The 21800-nt window shown below is 41.8% G+C and overlaps 1 protein-coding gene across 2 annotated transcripts in view; it reads left to right on the top strand.

Moving 5' to 3' along the window:
• Nucleotides 1-337: 337 nt before the first annotated feature.
• The window catches only part of UGGT1 (UDP-glucose glycoprotein glucosyltransferase 1), a 126710-nt gene continuing 105247 nt past the window's right edge, over nt 338-21800 (top strand). For both annotated transcript variants that reach the window (XM_089671963.1, XM_089671962.1), the window contains exons 1-3: nt 338-387; nt 9855-9993; nt 14956-15029. In XM_089671963.1, coding sequence (XP_089528089.1) covers nt 9869-9993; nt 14956-15029 — 199 coding nt within the window. In that variant the 5' untranslated portion in view covers nt 338-387; nt 9855-9868. The remainder of the gene's footprint in view (nt 388-9854; nt 9994-14955; nt 15030-21800) is intronic.

The raw sequence follows: 21800 nt of genomic DNA, 5'->3' as shown, positions 1-21800 counted from the left end.
GTCAGCAGTTCTGTACAATGTAACCCTCATAGCCCAGAATATAATTCACAGCAATACTTTATCCTCTCAGCTTTTACTTTCGAAGGTCTAGTCACCACTTTCCACACCGACGCCATATTTGATAAAGGCATTACTCTTCTTTTGGGCTTCCTGTATTAAATAATCCTTTCAATGACCAGAGAAATAATACCGCCTCAGCAGTTATTTAGCATCTAGAGTAGGAAATAGAACATTGATGTCCTTCCACGGCCGTTTGTAAACTTAATCAGGCAGCGGTGACCACAAGAAAAATGGCCGCTGTTCTTGTAAGGAGACGTCACTTTCCTACAGCGAAGCGGAAGTGACCCCTGGGAGGTGTGGCGCTTCCAGGAAAAGGAGCCGGTAACCGTGAGTATCGTGTATTTGGGTTCCTACATGGAGTAGGGGTTCGGGTTTATAATGCAGGGGTGCTGTGAGGGCGGATGTAAAGTGTGTTGTTGGTCCACGGAGCTCATTTCCGGTGTGTGGAGTCGCTTTAGTTGTTTCCCCCGGGATAGAGAGAGGAAGGAGAGAGTGTCTCAGTGATAAAACAGAGACTCGCTGGGGACAGCAGGAGAGAGCTTCTCTCCGTTACGGGGCTCTGGGCAGAGAAGGGAGACTTCACCTACATGGAATCCCCCATTTATTGACTCGACTTGCTAAACCATGGAAGGGAATTTATCCAAAGTGGAGCAGACAGAGTCTGGAGCAGTCAACCAATCAGCTACTAGCTTTCATTTTCTAAGCTTAACTGAATTAGCTGAAGATAGAAGCTGATTGGTTGTCATACACAGCTGCTGCAGACTCTTTCTTCTGATACAGTCTGTACGTCTCAGTGGTGCAGACAATCATTGCTCACATGTCTGCTTGGCTTTCTATGGAATAAGAGGGAGTTGACACCCAACTGTAATCTCATATGAGCTTTAATCACTTGCCTACCGGGCATCTTCACCCCCTTCCTGCCCAGGCCAATTTTCAGCTCTGTCGCACTTTGAATGACAATTGCGTGGTCATGCAACACTACCCATATTAAATTTTTATCATTTTTTTGGGACAGATAGCACTTTCTTTTGGTGGTATTTAATCACCTCTGGGTTATTTATTTTTTGCTAAACAAACCAAAAACAACTGAAAAGTTTGAAAAAAAGTTTTCTGTTATAAAATTTTGTAAATGAGTAATTTTTCTTCACTGATGTGCGCTAATGAGGCTGCTGTGATGGGCGGCACTGATGAGGAGGCACTGGTAGGTGGCACTGATGGGCATTGACAGGCATCACTGATGGGTACTGATATATGGCACTGGTAGGCGGCACTGACTGGCATCACTCATAGGTGGCACTGAAAGGCAGCTCAGAGGGGCACTAATATGTGGCATTGATGTGCACTGATGGGTACTGACAGGTGGCATTGATGGGGCTACACTGATCATCAGTGTCCTGATGATCAGTGTACATGTACCCTCCGAGGAATGCCAATTACCGGCTCTCCACTCCTCACGAGTGGTCAGCGTGACCGCTCGTGAGCAGAGAAATGCAGATAACTGGCATTTCCCTATTTACACGCGATCAGCTGTGATTGGACACAGCTGATCACATGACAGAGCCAAAGTCATCGGCTCTTTCTGCTGATCAGTGATCTGCTGTGTCCCAGGGACACAGTGCACCTCCGTCCGCACGCTGCGCGTCCTGTGGGGTTAGAGTGGGAGGATGTCATATGACGTCCTCTCAAAATGAGAGAACCACCTCCTGTCATTTCCTTATATGGCGGGCAGGAGGTGGTAAAGGATGTTCCTCTAGCTGCCTCCTGCCCGCCATATAAGGAAATGATGGGCGCAAGGCGGTTCTCTCGTTCTGGGAGGACGTCATATGACGTGCTCCCACTCTAACTGCATATGCGCGGCCACAGTGGCGCGCAGCGTGGCAATTGGTGGTGCACTGTGTCCCTGGGACACAGCGGATCACCGATCAACGGAAAGAGCCGAAGATTTCGGCTCTGTCGTGATCAGCTGTGTCCAATCACAGCTGATTGCATGTAAATAAGGAAATGCCGGTTATTGTCATTTCTCTTGTCACGAGCTGACAGCTTACAGTGTGCCTGATGATCAGTGTAGTCCCATCAGTGCCACATGTCAGTGTCCATCAATGCCAGCTGTCAGTGCTCATCAATGCTACCTGTCAGTGCCACATCAATGCCACATATCAGTGCCTACCAGTGCACATCAATGCCACATATCAGTGCCCATCTGAGCTGCCTTTCAATGCCAGCTATCTGTGCCAGTCAGTGCCATATATGAGTGCTGCCTATCAGTGCCACCTACCAGTGCCTCCTCATCAGTGCCGCCTAAAAATGCCCATCAGTGCAGCCTATCAGTGCCCATCACTGCAACCTTATTAGCGCACATCGGTGAAGGAGAAAGATCACTTATTTACGAAATTTTATAACAGAAACTAAGAAAAACTTTTTTTTTTCAAAATTTTCAGTTGTTTTTGGTTTGTTTAGCAAAAAATAAAAAACCCAGAGGTGATTAAATACCACCAAAAGAAAGCTCTATCTGTCTCAAAAAATGATAAAAATTTAATATGAGTACAGTGTTGAATGACCGTGCAATTGTCATTCAAAGTATGACAGCACTGAAAATTGGCCTGGACAGGAAGGAGTTATAAGTGCCCTGTAAGCCAGTGGTTAAAAAAAAAATGCTAATTTTTTGGCAGGTAAAAAATTTGTATTACACTTTTTTTTGAGCCTGGAGAGTCTTGCACCAGTGACCAATGGAATTGTTGGCTCTGAGGAAGAGGCAAGTCCTCGAAATGCTTTAGTCTCTTGGATTTCCATGTGTCCCACTATGTGATGTGATGTATGGTGGACTGGAAGTTGCTGTTTAACTAGGACAAGCTTTGATTCAGCTGTCGGTGTGCGTATATTCAGAATGCATAAAAGGGAGAGGTGCAGCGCTAACTTGATAAATATACACTTATATAATTATATAAACCAATGTTAAGGTGCTGTTAAAGTGCAAAACTGTGACTAAAATAAGTATAGTCCATAACGTGTTCAAAACCCAAGAGAGTCTTCAAAAAAGCTCCAATGCCTGGATTCGTGGATGAGGTGATAAAAGTATAAAGATTGCGCACTCACCAGATACGCAATCCAAATGCGCATTCAAAGCAGATAATCCTAGGGTCCTCATATGGATCTGGTCAGATCTGGTCACAAAAGCCCCTCGCCACTTGATGGTGCTAACCCCCTATGACTACGTGCCTTCGCACGAAACGCGTCAGGAAGCGGCTACAGCGGTGTGACGTCACGCCGACCGGCGCCACGAGGGCCCCGGCGGCCATTTGTTATCTTTGTATGGTCAGTATCTCTCCTGCCTCTGCTTGTATACTGTGTGTCTTTGGGAATAAATACCCCTTGCCTATAAGGTATCACACTATTTGGCCTCCTTTGTTCTTTGGGCTCCGGTGGGAGCCCTTTACATCTGCAGAGCGGCCTTTTTTCCTCTATGCGTGGCAAACACCATCAAGTGGCGAGGGGCTTTTGTGACCAGATCTGACCAGATCCATATGAGGACCCTAGGATTATCTGCTTTGAATGCGCATTTGGATTGCGTATCTGGTGAGTGCGCAATCTTTATACTTTTATCACCTCATCCACGAATCCAGGCATTGGAGCTTTTTTGAAGACTCTCTTGGGTTTTGAACACGTTATGGACTATACTTATTTTAGTCACCGTTTTGCACTTTAACAGCACCTTAACATTGGTTTATATAATTATATAAGTGTATATTTATCAAGTTAGCGCTGCACCTCTCCCTTTTATGCATTCTGATTATTGTGAAGGTTTTTATGGTACCTTTTTGGTGTTCAGCTGCTATTTTCTCGTTTTAATTTTGTTCACTTATTGATTTTATAAGTTGTTTTAAGCGCTCACTTGTCTTGAGATTTACTGGTGTGCGTATATTACTTACCACAGTTTTACTAATAAAAGTCAAGTTTTGAGAATGATGAAGTGGGCTGGTGCATCCTAAACACGGGTAGAACATGTAACGTATTCCCAAAGGTGAACTTATCCTTTAACACATTAAAGTGGTATTAAACCCAAAATGTGATGTATTGCAGCTTACCAATCATTAGATATGATGGCTGCATTCATTTTCTTTTCAGGCTTTTCCCCTCTGTTTTCACCTGGTGATCTGGCCAGTAACACACCTCCTGTATTAGGGTGCCTGCACTCTGGATGATGGAGCAGAGGGGACACTGCATACAGCAACATTGTCAGTCTAGGGAGAGGGGAGTGTTAGATGTTCTAGCAGATTTAAAAGAGAAGTGTGGGATTTCTTTTATTTTTTTTTTTTAACTCATACTTACCTGGATGGATGTAGCAGCGTACCAATGCTGCATATGTCCCCTGCTGGCTCTAAGTGTGAGAACTCAGCAATCACATGACCACTGATTGCTGATTTCTCACTCTGAGCAGAGAGCGGGACTGTCAGTCACTTTGTCTGCTCTGCCTCCCCCCATGCTCACCGGAGCACTGAACTGTGAAGGGGGAGGTAGCGGCTGGCTAAGGTTCCCAGCAGATCACTGAGAGGCTAGCCAGGTGCTGTTCCAGACTCTGGGGTGGATCCCGACTTTAAAGTTAGGATCTTTCCCCAGCCTGGACCAGCTGAGTGATGTCAGCTGACGGCAGACTTCAATTCGCTCTCAGCTGAAGATGGGTCACAGGAGTGCAGAACGAACTGAACTCCAGTGATCCACAGAAGTATGACCAAAAGAGCTTTGGCTTTACTTCTTTAAAGTGGTTGTAGAGGCTGAATTCTATGCATGAAGGTAAAAAACCTTCTATGTGCTGCTCCCCCCAATACTCACCCGAGCCCCCTCTTGATCCAGCAATGTGCACAAGAACCTTGGCTGTCCCAGGACTCCCTCTCCTCATTGGCTGAGACAGCAGTGGGAGCCATTGGCTCCCACTGCTGTTAATCACAGCTAGTGAGCCAATGAGGAGAGAGTGGGGGGCAGGGCCAAGCCACAGCTCTATGTGTTCTATGAATACATAGACCAGGGCTCGGGAGCAAGTATGCACCAGTGCCCCCATAGCAAGCAGCTTGCTATAGAGGCACTGGTCAAGAGGTTGGAGCCAGAAGCGCCTGTGGGGTACCAGAGAAGAAGATCAGGGCTGCTCTGTGCAAAACCACTGTACAGCACAGGTAAGTATGACATCTTTGTTATTTTGTTTTTGTTTTTTTTAAAGAGTCCCACAGAGCCTCCTACGTTGGGGCTCCTGCTTGAAACTACAGCCGTACACACATCTGCTCAGAGCACTGCACACACAGGAAGTGCGAGAGGGACGCAGAGCGCAAGCCTCTCCTCCTCTTCCTCCACAGTGGTGATTGACAGTGGCTGTGTCCCTCTGTGCATTTTGCTCTCAATGGCTGCATGTACAGTTGTACTTCCAAATGGGAGTGCTTACATAGAGGGGACTCTTACAGGACTGCATTTGCTTCTGGTTGCACAGGGGGCACACATAGAACAGAAGTATGGCAGTGTGGCCAGGGGGAGAGTTTTGAAGAGGGAGCTCAGAGGAGGAAATTTATATATATAAAAAAAAAAGTAAATGCATGTAAATTGTTATCTAATTTATTAATAAAAAAGATTTCAATATCACTTTATTCAAACTTGGTGGTGTTGGGGAAAAAAGTCCTTCCTGGAGATCCTATCTTGGGTAGAAATGTTTTTTCCTGAACAGATGAGTTTAATGTTTTACAGCACATGTGTGAGATGAGGCACAACATGACATTGTGCTGTACAGGAACACTTCACAGTTTAGGAACAAGGTGTCCCTGAATACACCAGTGACGTCTTCTTCATCTGTGCAGCCTGGACTATGTCACCAGTGCCTTAGGACTATGAAGTGGGAAAGCAAATAAGTAAAAGCAACACACTTTTTTTAACCACTTCCAGTCCGTATACTTTTACCCCCTTCCTGTCCAGGACAATTTTCAGCTTTCAGTGCTATCACACTTTGAATGACAATTGCGCAGTCATGCAACACTGTACCCATATGAATTTTTTAGCATTTTTTTGAGACAGATAAAGCTTTATTTTGGTGGTATTTATGCACCACTGGGATTTTTATTTTTTTGCTATATAAATGAAAATTCCAAACATTTTTTAAAAAAGTGTTTTTATAAAATTTTGCAAATAAATAATATTTCATCATAAATCTTGGCCAAAATTTATTCAGTTATCTTTTTAGTAAAAAAAAATAAATAACCCAAATTAGTTTATAATCAAAAGTATAATTTTTAAATTTTTTTTACATTTTTATTTTATTTTTTATATTTATTATTTATGTTTTTTTGTTTTTTTACATACTGTCACCCTAGCAGTACAGTGTCACCATGGTAACACTGTACTGCTTGTGGGGGGTGATGAAGATTATTATTTTTTTTTAACACTGATTGCTTTTACACCTATAAAGGCTGTAACAGCAATCATTTCTCCTCTGTGGCTGCATTCTTGCAGCCATTGAGAAATACTGTGGGAGCTGTGATTGGTCACAGCTTATCACATGGTACAAGGCTGTTGTGAATAACCTTGTACCATGTGATCTCTGTGATCATTCACAGATTTCACACGTAGTAAGCAATGATGTCAGAAGTGACATCTTGCTTACTACTCTGCATGTGATCACTGATTGGCCAATCAGTGATCACATGATCGGGACCTCACACAGAGGTCCCGTACGACGTTTGGTGTTCCACTATGTCTGGAGGACACAGCGGGCACCAGATCACAGTGCTGCGCGCTTCCAGGGAGCACGCACAAGGGGGGGGCGGGGAGGCCGTTTATAAACTGTCACCCGCCCCTGCACTGCCACCGTCCGGCCGTTTATATACAACGGCCAGACGGGAGGTGGATAAAGGAAATGACAGGTGCTGTTTATCCCTTTTTTTTCGTTTCTTTTTTCCTCAATTCTTTCTATATAATGGATCTCGCTCTCGAGAGAGAGTAACATCAAATATGTCATAAGTAATATTTTAAGGAGGTGTTAGGAGCACAAATAAGGAAGGACTGATTTGTAAAGAGGGTTGACTGGTTGATGTCAGTGGCTGCATTTGAGACCCATTATATCAACTAATTTGACTACTACTGAGTATTAAGGGGAAACAAAAATTTAAAAAGGTGAAAACGGTATTTATTTAAAAAAAAGAAATCAATTGTTTATGAAACACAGTACTTTAGTGAGCAAAATGTCATTCAGTTGGGGTTTACACATATTTTAACATTTTACTGAACTGAAGTAAGTTTTATGGGTATGAGCAGATCTGTACTTGGCTTGGTATCAAGAGATCCCTGAACTTTCCACTTAATAGGTGATTTAACAGTAATTATTGGCATATTCAAGGCTTTGGACATCTTTGTATGTCCTTTTCTATCTTTATAAAGTTCCATTACCTTGTTCCGCAGGACTTTTGACAGTTCTTTTCTGATCCCCATGGCTCAGTATCTAGCCTAGTCAGTGCTTCCATGTAAGAGCTACCAAACTCATTGACTATACACTGACACTAATTGCAATTTAAAAAGCCACAGATGTGAAACATTAACCTCTAATTGGCATTTTAACCCGTGTGTGTCACCTTGTGTGTCTGTACCAAGGCCAAACATTCCAGGGTATGTAAACGTTTGATCATGGCCATTTGGGTGATTTCTGTTATCATTATGATTTAAAAAGGAGCCAAACAATTATTTGATAATGGCTTCATATGATCATCATCCTTCAATAAAAGAGCATTTGTTGGCATGATCAGTCATATTTTCAATATCAATGCCAAAATATCACAATTTATGCAAACCTTTGAGCACAACTGTAGATGGGTTAATGGTGGAAGGAATAGAACTTAGCCTTGCTTCGGAGATTGTCTACTATGCAACCTGATCTTATGATCCAGTATAAGTGCTTATGAACTCCAGAAGGTCACATCACATAGGGAGATCCCTGGTAAGAAAGAAAAATAAACATTTAAAACAGACATGGAATACAATTGTTTCTAGAGAATATGATAGAGATATGATGTGATAGTGAGTATAGTGATCTCCCCAGTCCTCAGGTTTAAGAGGCAGGGGGAGTGCTGTCTCCCACAAACAGGGCCCATAGTGTTTATGAATGGGGGGTCTTCCAGTTGGAAGGACAGTTGACTGCAACATGAACAGGGAGAAAAGAGGCCCTGGGCACAATAGGGGATCCCCTGATTATAAAAAGTTAGTCTGTGGCTGTTCAGTGGTTATCAATCCAAGATGGCCACACAGCTTCACATTTATGAGCATGACCTCTATTTGCATGCGTGTCCATGTGTAGTGGCAGATAAGAGTTTGATTTTTTTTATTTTCAAAAAGACAGAGTACAAACAAATCTGAACAATCCAGAGAGTTAACACATCAGTGGGCGTAGAAAACAGAACTTATAGTAGCATTGTACAAAGGACCCAAAGAATAAACTATAGCCAGCACACAATTAAGTCCTCATACATACTGGACATTTTTACAGCGGCTGTTCTTGGCTTTTGATGTTTTTTTTTACAGCCAGTAAACCCCCAGCATGTTTCCTATGTGTCCATGCACATATAGACTGTAATTGACGTTTTTTTCTGGGGTGTTTTTTTTTTCTGGAAAACTAAAAACAGAACTTGTGGGTTTCTAGAGGAGTTTTTTTAGCTTTAAAAATGCTCTAACATTGAAAAATATGGCAAAACGTGGTAAATCTCGGCAAACTAATGTTTTTGGGATTTTTTTGGGCAAAAAAAATTTTGTTTGGTAAAAAAACCCGCTAAAAACGCAAATTCAAAAAAAACTCAGCAAAACGCCGCTAAATGCAAAAATGCTAAAAAACTCAAGTTTTTAACGTGACTTTACACAGTTAACATTACCAGCGTTATTAAAATTCCCAGTGTGCATGGAGCCTATGGGTTAGTAAAAAGGCGAATGTGTTCTCATTCCCTGTTTGGGGAGGTATTCTAACTGACACAGTGTACATGCAATACTTGTAGGAAAGACCATGAGAAGATTGGTTATTTTTGAGGATCACAGAGCTTTCACAATGTATAGAAAAATGTAAACTTTAATAGCAAATTACTAAAAGAAAAAAATCATAATCAGGTCTCAACCTGTAATGAGAAAACTTCAACTTTTTCCCTTTTTTAAAACAAAACCAGAATGACAATTTTTCCTTGTTTAGGCTGTCCTCATTCACACCACCTCTAATGCAGGCCATAGACGGGCCATTTATCGGCCGAATTCTCGGCCGATAAACGAAAAATCGGTCTGCCCCATTGCCGATGCTGTCACCCGTGTAACCAATGACTGCACCTCGTCCGCACAAAAAATTGGCCAATAATCATGCCGTTAGTGGGGCCAGCCCATTGGCCGTTTTTCGCAGATCTCCTCATTTATTTTTATTGGTCATGCTGGAAAATCCACAAAAAACGACCGTTTTTCGTGGATTTTCCAGCATGACCAATACAAATAAATGAGGAGATCTGCAAAAAACGGCCAACGGGCTGGCCCTACTAACGGCGTGATTATTGGCCAATTTTTCGTGCGGACGAGGTGGAGTCATTGGTTATGTGTACAAGTGTTATAAAGAGTGAAAACAAACTGTGGTGAGTTTTTACAAAAGTGTTTGAAGGTGTAAAAAGTTTAGCATCATGTAATTTATTTATTATTACAGGTACTTATATAGCACAGTTAATTTACACAGTGCTTTACCTATAAAACTGTGTACACTTCATTTGATCAGATTACTTCTAATTCTAATATGTACATCTGCTTTTCTGCAGACACTGGCAGCACGATGGATTCACTATGGTTACTTCTGGGTTTGGGCTTTTGCCTTTCTTCAGTGAGTGCAGATTCCAAGGCCATCACCATGTCCCTCACCACCAAGTGGCCTTCTACATCCTTGCTGCTGGAAGCCAGGTAAGACTTTTTAATGTGAGGAGCCAACAAAGATAATTCGGAGTGGACCTCCAGGCAAGTATAAAAACACACTATTTGGTCTAAGGCCTCATGTACACTGCTGCTCCTGAATGTGAGTTTAGGAGCTATTGGCTTTTTTTTTTTTTTGCCAAAGCCCCTGAACTAAACTAAATGAAAGCCTATGTCCATGTACACATATAATTTTACCAGAGTTTAGGAGCTGCAGAGTTCAAGGGCAGTTAAACGTTCCTCCTCTGAACACAAAATAATCGTATTCAAGAGAGGAACGTTTTGGCCAAAAACCACTAAAGACGTTAAAAGGCAGCTGAATGCTAGCTGCGTTTAGCACTTGTGCATTTATCCATGTCAATGGAAAATACTCTGGCCAATCAAATAAATAAATGTCCAAGCGCTAAACGCGAGTAAACACGGTAACATGTTTACACACGTTTTTCTGCTGTCAGGAGAGTTTAATGACTAGGTGAGTTTATGTGTACATGATGTCTAAATATTCAATCTGAGTTCATTTTGGCTGCTGATAAAGTCACCTAAACTCAATTTTTTTTGTTAAATTTCCACAATTCACTGCACACCAGAAAAAAATGTTCTCCAGGTTTTGAGCTATCTTGGCTTTATTCTGTTGTACGGTGTTCAGAAAAACGCCAAAGCTGGAGTCCTGGTGTGATCCTTGGATCATGTTTGTACTCCGGCTTTGGTGTTTTTCTGGACTAGGTATGGAGTGCTGACAGAAGCCCTGATGTGAGACTGACATCCCTTGTAACTGTAGTAGCTTAGAGGGGGGAGCAGTGCTGTGTACTGTATGTTGTCTTCCTAGTAAGTTGCAGGCTAATGGCAAAGCAGAGAAGAGCTAAGGCAGCTTTCAGTAAAGGGGAGCACAGAAATAACCCCACCTGTGATATAATACTCATTCATAGTCCAATGATCAGGTTGTAGGGCTGCATGTTCTGAATAATAGTGTCACCCTAAACCGTAAAGCTTGGCAGGGTGTAGCAACAGAACTCTTTTTTTTGGCAGGTTAAAAAAATTCACCTTTATCAGCTATGTGCTTAACTTTCTGAAGTCATGTTTTAGGGGTCAGTCGAGATACAGCTATCCATCAGCGCTCACCCATGTGAGAGTATTGTGAACAAAATAGGACTAAAGCTGGTTGTAGTTGAATCAAATCTTGGAAAGTTCAGCAGTGGGCAGGCTGATTGTACTGAAGTTGATCTATTGATTGCTTGCAGTACATCCAGTCTGTCAGATTATTTCATACAACCACTGCTGGCTGCTATAGCTGCCAGCAGTGATCATTGTGTTTTGCTGGCAGGGAAGGCTCCCTGCTGGCAGAACACAGTAGCGTAGCAGCAGGGATTCCCCTATCAACACTGACTGTGTTGGATGAATCAAACAATTTTATTTCCTTCCGCCCATGCTGGGCCTCTGTGCATCTCTATGCTCAATGTGATGAAAAAAATCACAGCAGTCTGCATCTGCATCAGCACTCATCTCGAATCCTCAGCCTTGAGACAAGCAATGGTCTGGCACTTCTGAGGAGTTGTGCAAGTATCAAAATGCCTTGATGGGTGGTAATCAGTCTGTAGAATTAACCATTAATAGGTAGGCTGCATTTACATGCAGAATGCCATAGGTTATGCCCATATGTGATGCTGATCCTCCATGAATGAAAGGAGACCAGGTACAGTAAAGTTGGGTAAGAAAGGGCTAGATGATACTGGACATCCCCAAGTCAGGAAATAAGATGGGCTTTATGTAACCTATCTGGAGTTAAGTTTTCTTTCACGTTAAGACTCCACTCTCCACTCCTCTGCTGGCTCCCTCCATGCTATGCCCCTGCAGACACTTCTCTAAGGTGCTTAGTCAGTCAAAGGCACAATCATACCATCAAGTACAATGCAGGGCCAATAGCCCCGCATTGTACCTTGATACCCTGAGGGCCCACCCACTTTGGAATATCAGGGATAAGTGGAGACTGCTGGCTGCTGGGGGAGGGAGTGCAGGATTAGATTTAAGTCCTTTATACTGGTATCCTGGGTATAAACCTTGCAGTGCGGGGAGAGTCCCACTGCAAGAGAGGATTTTTCAGGGGTTTCAGCTTTCATGTTTTTTTGTTTGTTTTTTTAATGAACACATTACCTGTCTTTTTTTTATCTACCTGGAGTTCAGCAATAAATGTATTATTACCATTCATTTATTTAGAGAGTCCTTGCAAAGTGTGGCGTGCTACGAATTGGTGATTTCAAAGCTGCTCACTAGCTAAAACAGGCTGGAAATCTGTGTAGTAGTGGAACCTGTCTTACCATTGCTGCAGGCTCAGGAGTGAAGGGTTCTTTGTTTGGCTAATTAAATCAAATAAAGCAGTGAACTTGGCTGCAGTGCCATTTCCCTTCTCATGTATTTACCTTTGTGTCCTGGTTCCTGATCTGCCAATCCTTTACTTCAAGGATCAGGTCTTCTGCCCCTCTATCTTTTTCTGTCCAGGATCAATACACATCTTTTACAATCACTTTGTTGTCCTCTAAAGTGCTGTCTGTACAGAGTATAAATAAGTATTCATGTAATTTACTGATGTGGATAGACTACTTTCCACTGGATGCAGCAGAAACTGCAGCCAGATGGGAAGCTTTACAGATGCTTAGTGTACACTTCAATTACGTGAAGCACAAACACAGGAGCACAAGCTAGAAACAGTATACATGTTCTTTAGAGACTGCTGCTAATAAAATAATAAGCCCATTTTTCTTCTTTTCCCCGTTAGGCTTTAAATGTTTAAAGCTGAATCTCTGGGATGTTTGTACCCTGCGCACTGTAATGTTTTGTCAGTGAAATGTTTGAGGATAGAGAGTAGCATATCATAGTAAACAACAGAATACAAGGACTAGGTACATAAAGGTAATTTCAGAAGGAACATACTAAAGATCATATAATCAATAAAGACAAGATCAATCAATGATTGTCAAGGTCACCTGTTGTTGCAGGGAGACACACCCTCTGGAGGGATGAAGGGGGGGAGGGTTAAAAGTAAAATGGGCATGGAAGGGGGTCAAGGCAGGGAAAGAGGGAAAGCTAAGGAGGGGAATGAGGAAGTTAAAGTATGTCTCCACAAAGGCAGCTGCTAAGTATATTATCCTTACAGGACTGAGATATCATCGCATTGTAATGTTCAAAGGGTCATTAAGTCTACAGGTAGATGAAGAAGCTCTCTAATACTTACCTTATTGCTCAGTCCGACATTCTCCTTCCATCTGTACGACTGGTCTGCCCAAGCATCTTCTCTTTGGCGTTCCACCAGCAGTCATGTCAGGACTAGCAGTACTACATTGTACACGAGTACAGTGAGGGCCTGCCCACAACCCAGAGCGTCGGAGGTGAGTGTCAGAAGTCTGCCATAGCAAAGGACAGTGTAAGCATTATATCTCAGTCCTCTACCTTTAGACGTAGGCCCTTTATACATGGGCCGAATATTGGACAGTACAGGCCGGTTCAATAGAAACTAACTGACATTTGGTCCGTGAGTACGCTCTCCGGTCCGACAGAAGCCAGACATTTGTCCGGCTTCTGTTGAATGGGCATGATCGAAAAAGATCTGCCAATTGCTCTTCAATTTTTTTTGTTCAGCCCTCTGGGTTGAATGAAAAAAAAACTGATAGTGTGTGCTACGCATTAATAAACATTTAACCTTTAAAGTGTTGGGGGGGGGGGGGGGAGCTAGGTCATGGGGTTTTTTTGTTCTCTGCTGGACACTGCAGTAAACAATCCACATTATGCCAACATTTTATGTTTCATTTACAAAATGCAGAGTCAGTATGGAGCCCCTGGTATCCTGCATAGTGTCCTCATGTTAAAAGGGGAGCTCAGTCAACTGACCTTTCAGGCAGGGCTGACTTCTGGGACTTTTTTCTTCTCATTTTTTAATTTCAATATTTTTATTACATTTTCATCAGTTCTGAAGTCAACAGTGCAAGTATAAACAAAATCTCTCAAGTACAAAGATCAGTGGAAATGGTATCCAAAAATATAGGTGGAAACACATTTCAAAAATAATAATAGACAAGTTAATTCATCAGAGTTATAACACCATAGAACTAATTGGCCACCAGATATGCATCTCTCTGACGTAGATAGTAGTCCTGAGGGCTGCCTCAGGACTTGCAAGTCAGTAGATATATTTTTGATCTATGGATTCCATGTCTTATCAAATTTTGCAGTGGTATTATGGAGGGTACAAGTGAGCCCATCATTAACCATAATCCAATTTAGCTTGCATGCTTCCAATGTTTCCCTATAGTTATCCTACCTGCTAAAGTCATATGGAAAATCAACTGTTTAGAGTTCTTTAAAATCTCAGGGGGTAATTTCAGGAATAAAACTAATCCAGGAGATCTGCAAACATGTAACCCTGTGACTGAATAAATGAGGCTAAATATTATGATACAAAATCTGAGTACTTGGGGCATTGCCACCAAATATGGTGCATGGTCCCAGGTTGGCCTCAGTGCCTAAAACTAGCGAGGCTGTCGAGTGCATTTTCACAATTTTTGTGGGCACATCTTACATTTGGATTCTATCAGCTTTGTGTTGACTGTGTTGACTGAGATTTTGGATAGATTGTTAGCGATTTCCTGCCATTTGGTTAACTTTATTGAAATATTCATATCCGTTTCTCAGAGCGTTGTAGAGGAACGTTTGCAGTTTGGGTCTGTTGGGGATAAGTACAATGTGGTTTTTCTACTTTTTTTTAAATGAAGAGGGCTATACAGATCTTGGGATCTTATGGCAATTTAAAGTACACTTGTGTTACCCACAGTTGAAAATTATGTCCTTGGAGAGAAGTGGCAAGGCCAAACTTAAATTGGGCCTTAAGTGTTATCAAAATTATTAATTCGGTTGTTTTTAGTACCAGCAGATTCTTAAACATTTCCTTCTCATTTACTCCTGCAGTGAATTTCTTGCGGATGAAGGACGGGATAAGTTCTGGAATTTTGTGGATGAAAACCAGCAAATAGAAAATCAAGGTAAATCATGTACATTGGCATGGCTTGGTTAAAGGGAGTTAAAAATATCATATCTCATGGGTTTTATAGAAGAAATGGCTTCCATGCCATGAGGTCAGTTTATGTTCACCTCCACTTTGCATACACTCTTCAGGAGCAGTTTAGTGTAAACACACACACACTGGGACGTTTTTAACCTTAATGCAGAGAATGCATTAAGGTAGAAAATGCCTAGCATTTAGAACTTGAAAAAAATATATATAAACATGTTTTTACATTTTACTTTTTTTTTGCAAATGTGTATGAATGAGGGGGGAGGAGGTGCAAGGGAGTAATGCCGGCCATAGACGGGTCGAAAATCGGCCGATTTTTCGGCCGAAAAAAAAAAATCGCACTGTTAGTGGGTTAATTGGTCGGCAGTTTTTCGGGTTTTTTGCACAGTTTTTTTATCGGTCATGTTGGAAAATTTGCAGCCGATTTTGACGGCAATGATGGGCAAATCAGCCGATTGTTTTACAGATAAAAAATCCACGCATGAGCCGTGACCTGCAAGAGACAGAAGTTATGGGGTGAACTTTATGATTTAGTCGGTCGATTTTTTTTTTTTTTTTTTTTCCCGTTGGTGGTAACGTCGACTGAACGAATGACCGTATTTTTTTTTTTTTTTAAATCAGCCGATTTTCGACCCGTCTATGGCCTGAATAAGCTGGTAAAATGAGTGAAGTTCCACTTTAAGTACAGACCTGATTTATTGCTTAAATCCCTAATGTTTTGCCTTGGACAGTGCCACTGATGTTTGCAGGGAAGCCAATGTAAAGCTGTGTTTTCCATTGGGTTGGCTCTGGAATAGCAATTGAAGAGACTACAAATATTTTGATCATTGTAATATGCAAGAAATGTGCAGAGTATAAACCAGAAATAGGCAGATTACTGCCAAGTGCCCATCTAGTCAGAGCTAGCCATTTTTTTGTTAATATTTATTGTGGGGTGCACCTACAATACTTGGTGTGCAGAGCATTCAAGGTTTTATCAAGGCTGAACTCCGGTCAGATATAATAAAAGACAATTAATGCAGTTGTGCATTTATTTAAAAATCATTAAATATATTTTAGCTGCAAATATTGCAAATAGCTGAATTTGACTTGATTTAGCCTCTTGTAATCTAATGGACAGCAGCACTCAGAATGTGAGAAGGAGGGAGGTGTCCTGCTTTTTCCTCTGCTGAAATGAAACATGTTTATAGGAGAAGAAAAAGCAATGACCTCATCAGTTTGTTGCTCCTCCTTTACTGTCTAGTCTCAGGCTGTGGGCAGGGAGAAGACCTAGCTGTGGTGCCTAATTGCAACAGAGAAAAGTCAGGTCTTCGGGTTGGCTGTGCTGCTTCTTAAGGCTGTGTAATTCTCTGGATCTTTGGCAGGTAAGACAATTAGAAATATATGTCATTCAATTTTGTATTTAGCGGTTTGCCTTGATTTCAGCTTTAACCACTTGCCGAACGCAGATAGCCAACTGACGGCTTCACTGCGGCCGGCCAGTTCTGGGAGGACGTCATATGACGTCCTCCCAGAACGTGCTCTCCTGTGAAACCCCGGCGATCTCCATGATTGCTGTGTCCTACAGACACAGCTGATCACATGATATGGTAAAAGGCCAATCATAGCGGCCTTTTACCACGTGATCAGCCGTGTCCAATGACACACTGATCGCCGGGAAATGCAATTGCCGGTTATCGGCTGCACTTTTCTCACGCTGTCACAGCGAGAGGAAAGTACTGCCAAGAACCGGCAATTGTCAGAGGAACGATCGGCACTGATGATCAGTGCCCTGATGATCGGTGCCCAGCAGTGCTGCCCACCTGTGCCCAACAGTGCCACACCTGTGCCCAGCAGTGCCATCCATCAGTGCTGCCCAGCAGTGCCATCTATCAGTGCCGCCAGTTAGTACCAACTATCAGTGCCACCTATCAGTGCTGCCTATCAGTGCCGCCTATCCGTGCCGCCTATCAATGCCCATCAGTACTGCCTATCAGTGCAGCCTCATCAATGCACGTCAGTGAAGGAGAAAAATTACCTATTGCTAAATTTTATAATAGAAACAAAGAAAAACTTTTTTTTTTTTGCTCATTTTTTGTTTATAGCACAAAAAATAAAACACCCAGCGGTGTGTTTTACCACCAAAAGAAAGCTCTATTTGTGTGAAATAAATTATAAAAATTTCATATGGGTACAATATTGCATGACCGCACAATTGTCATTCAAAGTGCGACAGCGCCAAAAGCTGAAAATTGGCCTGGGCAAGGAAGGGGGTAAGGAAGGAGGTATAAGTGCCCGGTAGGCAAGTGGTTAAAGACTAAGTTTACATTCAGGGAAAAAATAATCAAAGCAAATATTTTTGCAGAAACAAATGTGCATTTATTATTTTTTTCCCCAATGAGCCTAACAAGCATTGCGCCAACTATCAGTGGATCACGGGTGCAATGTCAGGCTCCTGCAGACCAGTCCTACAGCTTTCTGCCTGTACCTCTGTATGGACTGTCAGTTGGAAAGCTGCAGAGCTTGTGATCCAACTACAAGGGCACTCATCAGTGTCCTCGCAGTTCATTGAGAACTACAAGCTGTCTGCTGCGGTGGCAGACAGGACTTGTAATTTTCATATTCACAGATCTCTGTAAATGAATGAAGTGTTTGCACAGCTGTGCCGATTTTAAATATGACAGAGGGTGCAGAAATAGGAATCCCCGCCCACCGTCATGGGGTTGGGGCTGGGGGGGGGGCAAGGGGGTGAGGAGGACATGTGCTTGAGCATGTTACACTCTGTGTTGGGTGTAATGTGTAACATGCTCAAAAAGGTGAACTTAAGCATTAATGAAAGAACGCAACAGTAGTTTTCTTTCTATCACTATATTTCTCTAATTAAAAAATCTGTATAGAGTAGGAAGGGAGGGAAGGAGGGAGAGGCATTCCTTTCTCTTTCAGCTATGTGTGTAATTTGAGCTTCAGCAGCTTAGCTTTGTAAACAGGTGTTTTTCATTATCAGCTTTTTGCAATAGTTGTTACTTTAGACATTTTACTGTTTACTTCAAGAATTAGTGACCATATGCTTTCTTTTATGACCATAATAAAGTTTGTTGTCAGACTTGACTCCTGACTATTGGAATTTATCCAGACTTTTTTTTTTTTATTCTTACAGGCAATTGTGTTTAGAGATCTTTTTGCAGTGCAAATAGAGATCATAGTGTCAAACACTTCTCTACAAGAAACTTCATTCATACATCCAGCTGTTTAACACATCAGCAGCTCTTCCAGGAGGACTGGACTATACTGCAGAGTTGTGTTTTCTGAACTTTAGTTTCATGTTATGCAAAATCACAGTTTAGTCAGACAGTGTCCTGGGATTCTGGTCTGGGTCTTCCAATACATTCCATTAGCCTTACATATAAGGTACATTGGCTGGGACACATTCCATGCATGCTTTGATGAGTTCTGGGGTTTTATTTCATCTGGATCTCTCAAGTAAATGCATACGGTATATATTTGACAGCATTTATGTGTGAGTTTATAGACTACTGAAATGTCAAATATTTAAAGAATAAATCTTTAAAGAACTCGCACCCCCCCCCCCGGTTTTTTTTTTCCCTTTTTTTCCCTTCTTTTTCTTCTTCTTTCTTGCCTTCTCTCATTCTCACCCTACCCTCTTTCTGTAATACATTAAAAACTCTTTTGATGTGTACGGATCCACGCAGGCTTGGGTATATCTGACTTTTGTATATTTGTGCTTACTATGCTCTGCAGTTTTTGGTGCTTAGATTCCAATTCTGTGGCCAATTTCAAAATCCCTTTCTATATCTATTGAACAAAGCCCTCGCAACTTGTTTAGATGGCCTTTTGACACTTCCACATGCTGATTCTTATTGATCTATGTGGTCTCTTTATACTATATTGTACTCTCCTGTGGATATTTTTGGAAATGTTACTTGCAGTGACTTGAAACATTAGCTAGACTCGCGTATGGAGTCAATATTTTTCTTGTGCTGCAATCCTCTAAATTAAAAAAACTCCTTTGTAAAAAGATCTCTAAACATAACCAGTTAGCAATTATGCACCCATTTCTTAAAGTGGACCTTCACTTGAAAATAAATGTACTGTTCATCCCCTCCTTTAACAATTTTTTTTTTTTCCCTTCAGAGAGCGGGAACCTTTTTGTGACAGGTACCCGCTTCCACTCCCACAATACTCACATAGGCAAGAATTACATCAGCTTGGCCCAACTTTACCTTCCTGCAACTTCCTGGGACACATCACATGTCCTAGGAGACTGCAAGACCAGTCTCACAGCACTGCTGTGGCTCGCACATGTGCAGTATTGTGCTGCACGGGCTTGTAAGTGTCTTTTTCATAAAAGTCAGCAGCTATAATATTTGTAGCTGCTGACTTTTCATTTTCTAAAAACCATTATGATGAGAAAGTTGCATGTATGTTAATTCCCTAATCTCCTAAAGCAGACACTCAAAATAATTTGTTCATTGTTACCACCTTCTTTTAGGACCATTGGATATCAGTAGTATTCATAGTGTATCTGTACCCATCATTGCACCATGACTGACATTTGGAGCACAGGAAGGAAAACTTCTATTAGTTCAAGAGAGTCAAGCATTTTTTTTGTTAACGTAGTTGTAAACTCTTACATATAATCAAATATAATCAATGTTGGAACAAATCCTCCTGCATAAGTTGTACCTGTTTATCAGCGGTCTTCTTTTCTCTATAGCCATTCAAAGTCCAGAATTTTATAGTTTGTCTGAACTGTCAAAATAAAGGGACAGAGAGCTGAAGTTGAACTCTGCAGAGCTAAGTGAGGAGAACTCTGACAGCTGATCAGCTGATTGGAGGGAAGGGACACCCCCCCCCCTTCACACAGCTCACAGGAACAGAGTAATAGAGTGTGCCAATCTGCTGGAATTCCCTCCCCATCACCTCTTTTCTCTTGTTGTCAGGAAAATGTGCTAGAAGTGACTCATGCTGATAGCAGAGGAAAGAAGCAGCAGGCAGATATGACATTTAGTCCTCTAAAGTGAGGCAAGTACACAGTACTTTGTAAATATTTCAAGGTTTACAACCACTTTAAAGTTGAACTCCAGGCAAACCAGCAAATACAAACTTCATGGGTGCTGTTTAACATGCCAATGCATTTGTATTTCTGTGCATCCATTCCTGAGATTTGTTCAGTTTTGCCAGACAGTACAGCCAGCCAGGTGACTTGACTTTTCTCTACTCCAGGCAAGTAATGAAGCTTTGTATCCTTGCTGCCCACTTGTTTGTGATTGAACAATAAAGGCTTAGCAGCAGTCTACTCCTCTGCCCACATTGCTCTGTCCTCCTGTTAGCATATTCTTGTTTAGAAAATGGGCACTGTATCAGACCCAAATGGTTCCTAATACTGCCTCTTTCCTAGTCTGCATTCTGCTCTACAGGGGACAGAAGGCCAATATAAGGTCATATTTAAGTATATAATCAAGCTGTATTTAAAAACATATTTCATTATTTTATATACAATTAGGTCCATATATATTTGGACACAGGCACAATTTTAGTTTTTTTCAGGTATTTACCAAAACATATTCAAGCTACAGTTATATAATGGATATGGGCTGAAAGTGTACACTGTCAGGTTTAAGTTGAGGGTATGTACATCCAAATTGGAGAAAGGGTTAGGAATTACAGCTCTTAAGAGTAGCCATTCCCCCCTTTTCAAGGGACCAAAAGTAATGGAACAATTGAATCAAAAGCTGTTTCATAGCCAGGTGTGGGCTAATCCTTTGTTATTTCTTCATCAATTAAGCAGGTAAAAGGTCTGGAGTTGATTCTAAGTGTGGTATTTGCATTTGGAATCTATTGCTGTGAACCAACATCATGCTTTCAAAGGATCTGTCCATGCAAGTGAAACAGGCCATTGTAAGGCTTCAAAAATGAAAAAAATCCATCAGAGAATTCAGAAACATTAGGAGTGGCCAAATCAACAGTTTTGTACATTCTGAGGAAAGAAGAACGCACTGGTAAGCTCGGCAACATAAAAAGGCATGGACGTCCACGGAAGACAACAGTGGTGGATGATCGCAGGAAGAAAAACCCATTCACAACATCCAGACAAGTGAAGGACACTCTCCAGGAGGTGGGCGTATCATTGTCAAAGTCTACAATCAAGAGAAGACTTCACAAGAGTAAATACAGAAGGTTCATCATAAGCCTGAAGAATAGAAAAGCCAGATTAGACTTTGCCAAAAAACATCTAAAAAAAAGCCAGACCAGTTCTGGAAAAACATTCTTTGAACGGATGAAAGTAAGATTAATCTGTACCAGAATGATGGGAAGAAGGCTTGGAACAGCTCATGATCCAAAGCACACAGCGTCATCTGTAAAACATGGTGGAGGCTGTGTGAAGGCATGGGCATGCATGGCTTCCAGTGGCACTGGGTCATTGGTGTTTATTGATGATGTGACAAAAGCAGCCGGATGAATTCTGCGGTGTTTAGAGATTATACTGTCAGCCCAGATGCAGCTAAATGCAGCAAAGTTGATTGGACGGTGCTTCACAGTACAGATGGACATTGATGCAAAACACACTGCAAAAGCAACCCAGGAGCTTTTGAAGGAAAAGAAGTGGAATATTCTGCAATGGCTGAGTCAATCACCTGATCTCAACCCAATTGAGCATGCATTTCACTTGCTGAAGGCAGAAAGACTCAAAAACAAAGAACAACTGAAGACAGCTGCAGTTAGAGCCTGGCAAAGCATC

Source organism: Staurois parvus, unplaced genomic scaffold, assembly GCF_062004578.1.
Source record: "Staurois parvus isolate SC_StPar_1 unplaced genomic scaffold, SC_StPar_1.0 ptg000116l, whole genome shotgun sequence".
Classification (NCBI taxonomy): Eukaryota; Metazoa; Chordata; class Amphibia; order Anura; family Ranidae; genus Staurois; species Staurois parvus.
This window is presented reverse-complemented; position numbering and strand designations above follow the sequence as displayed.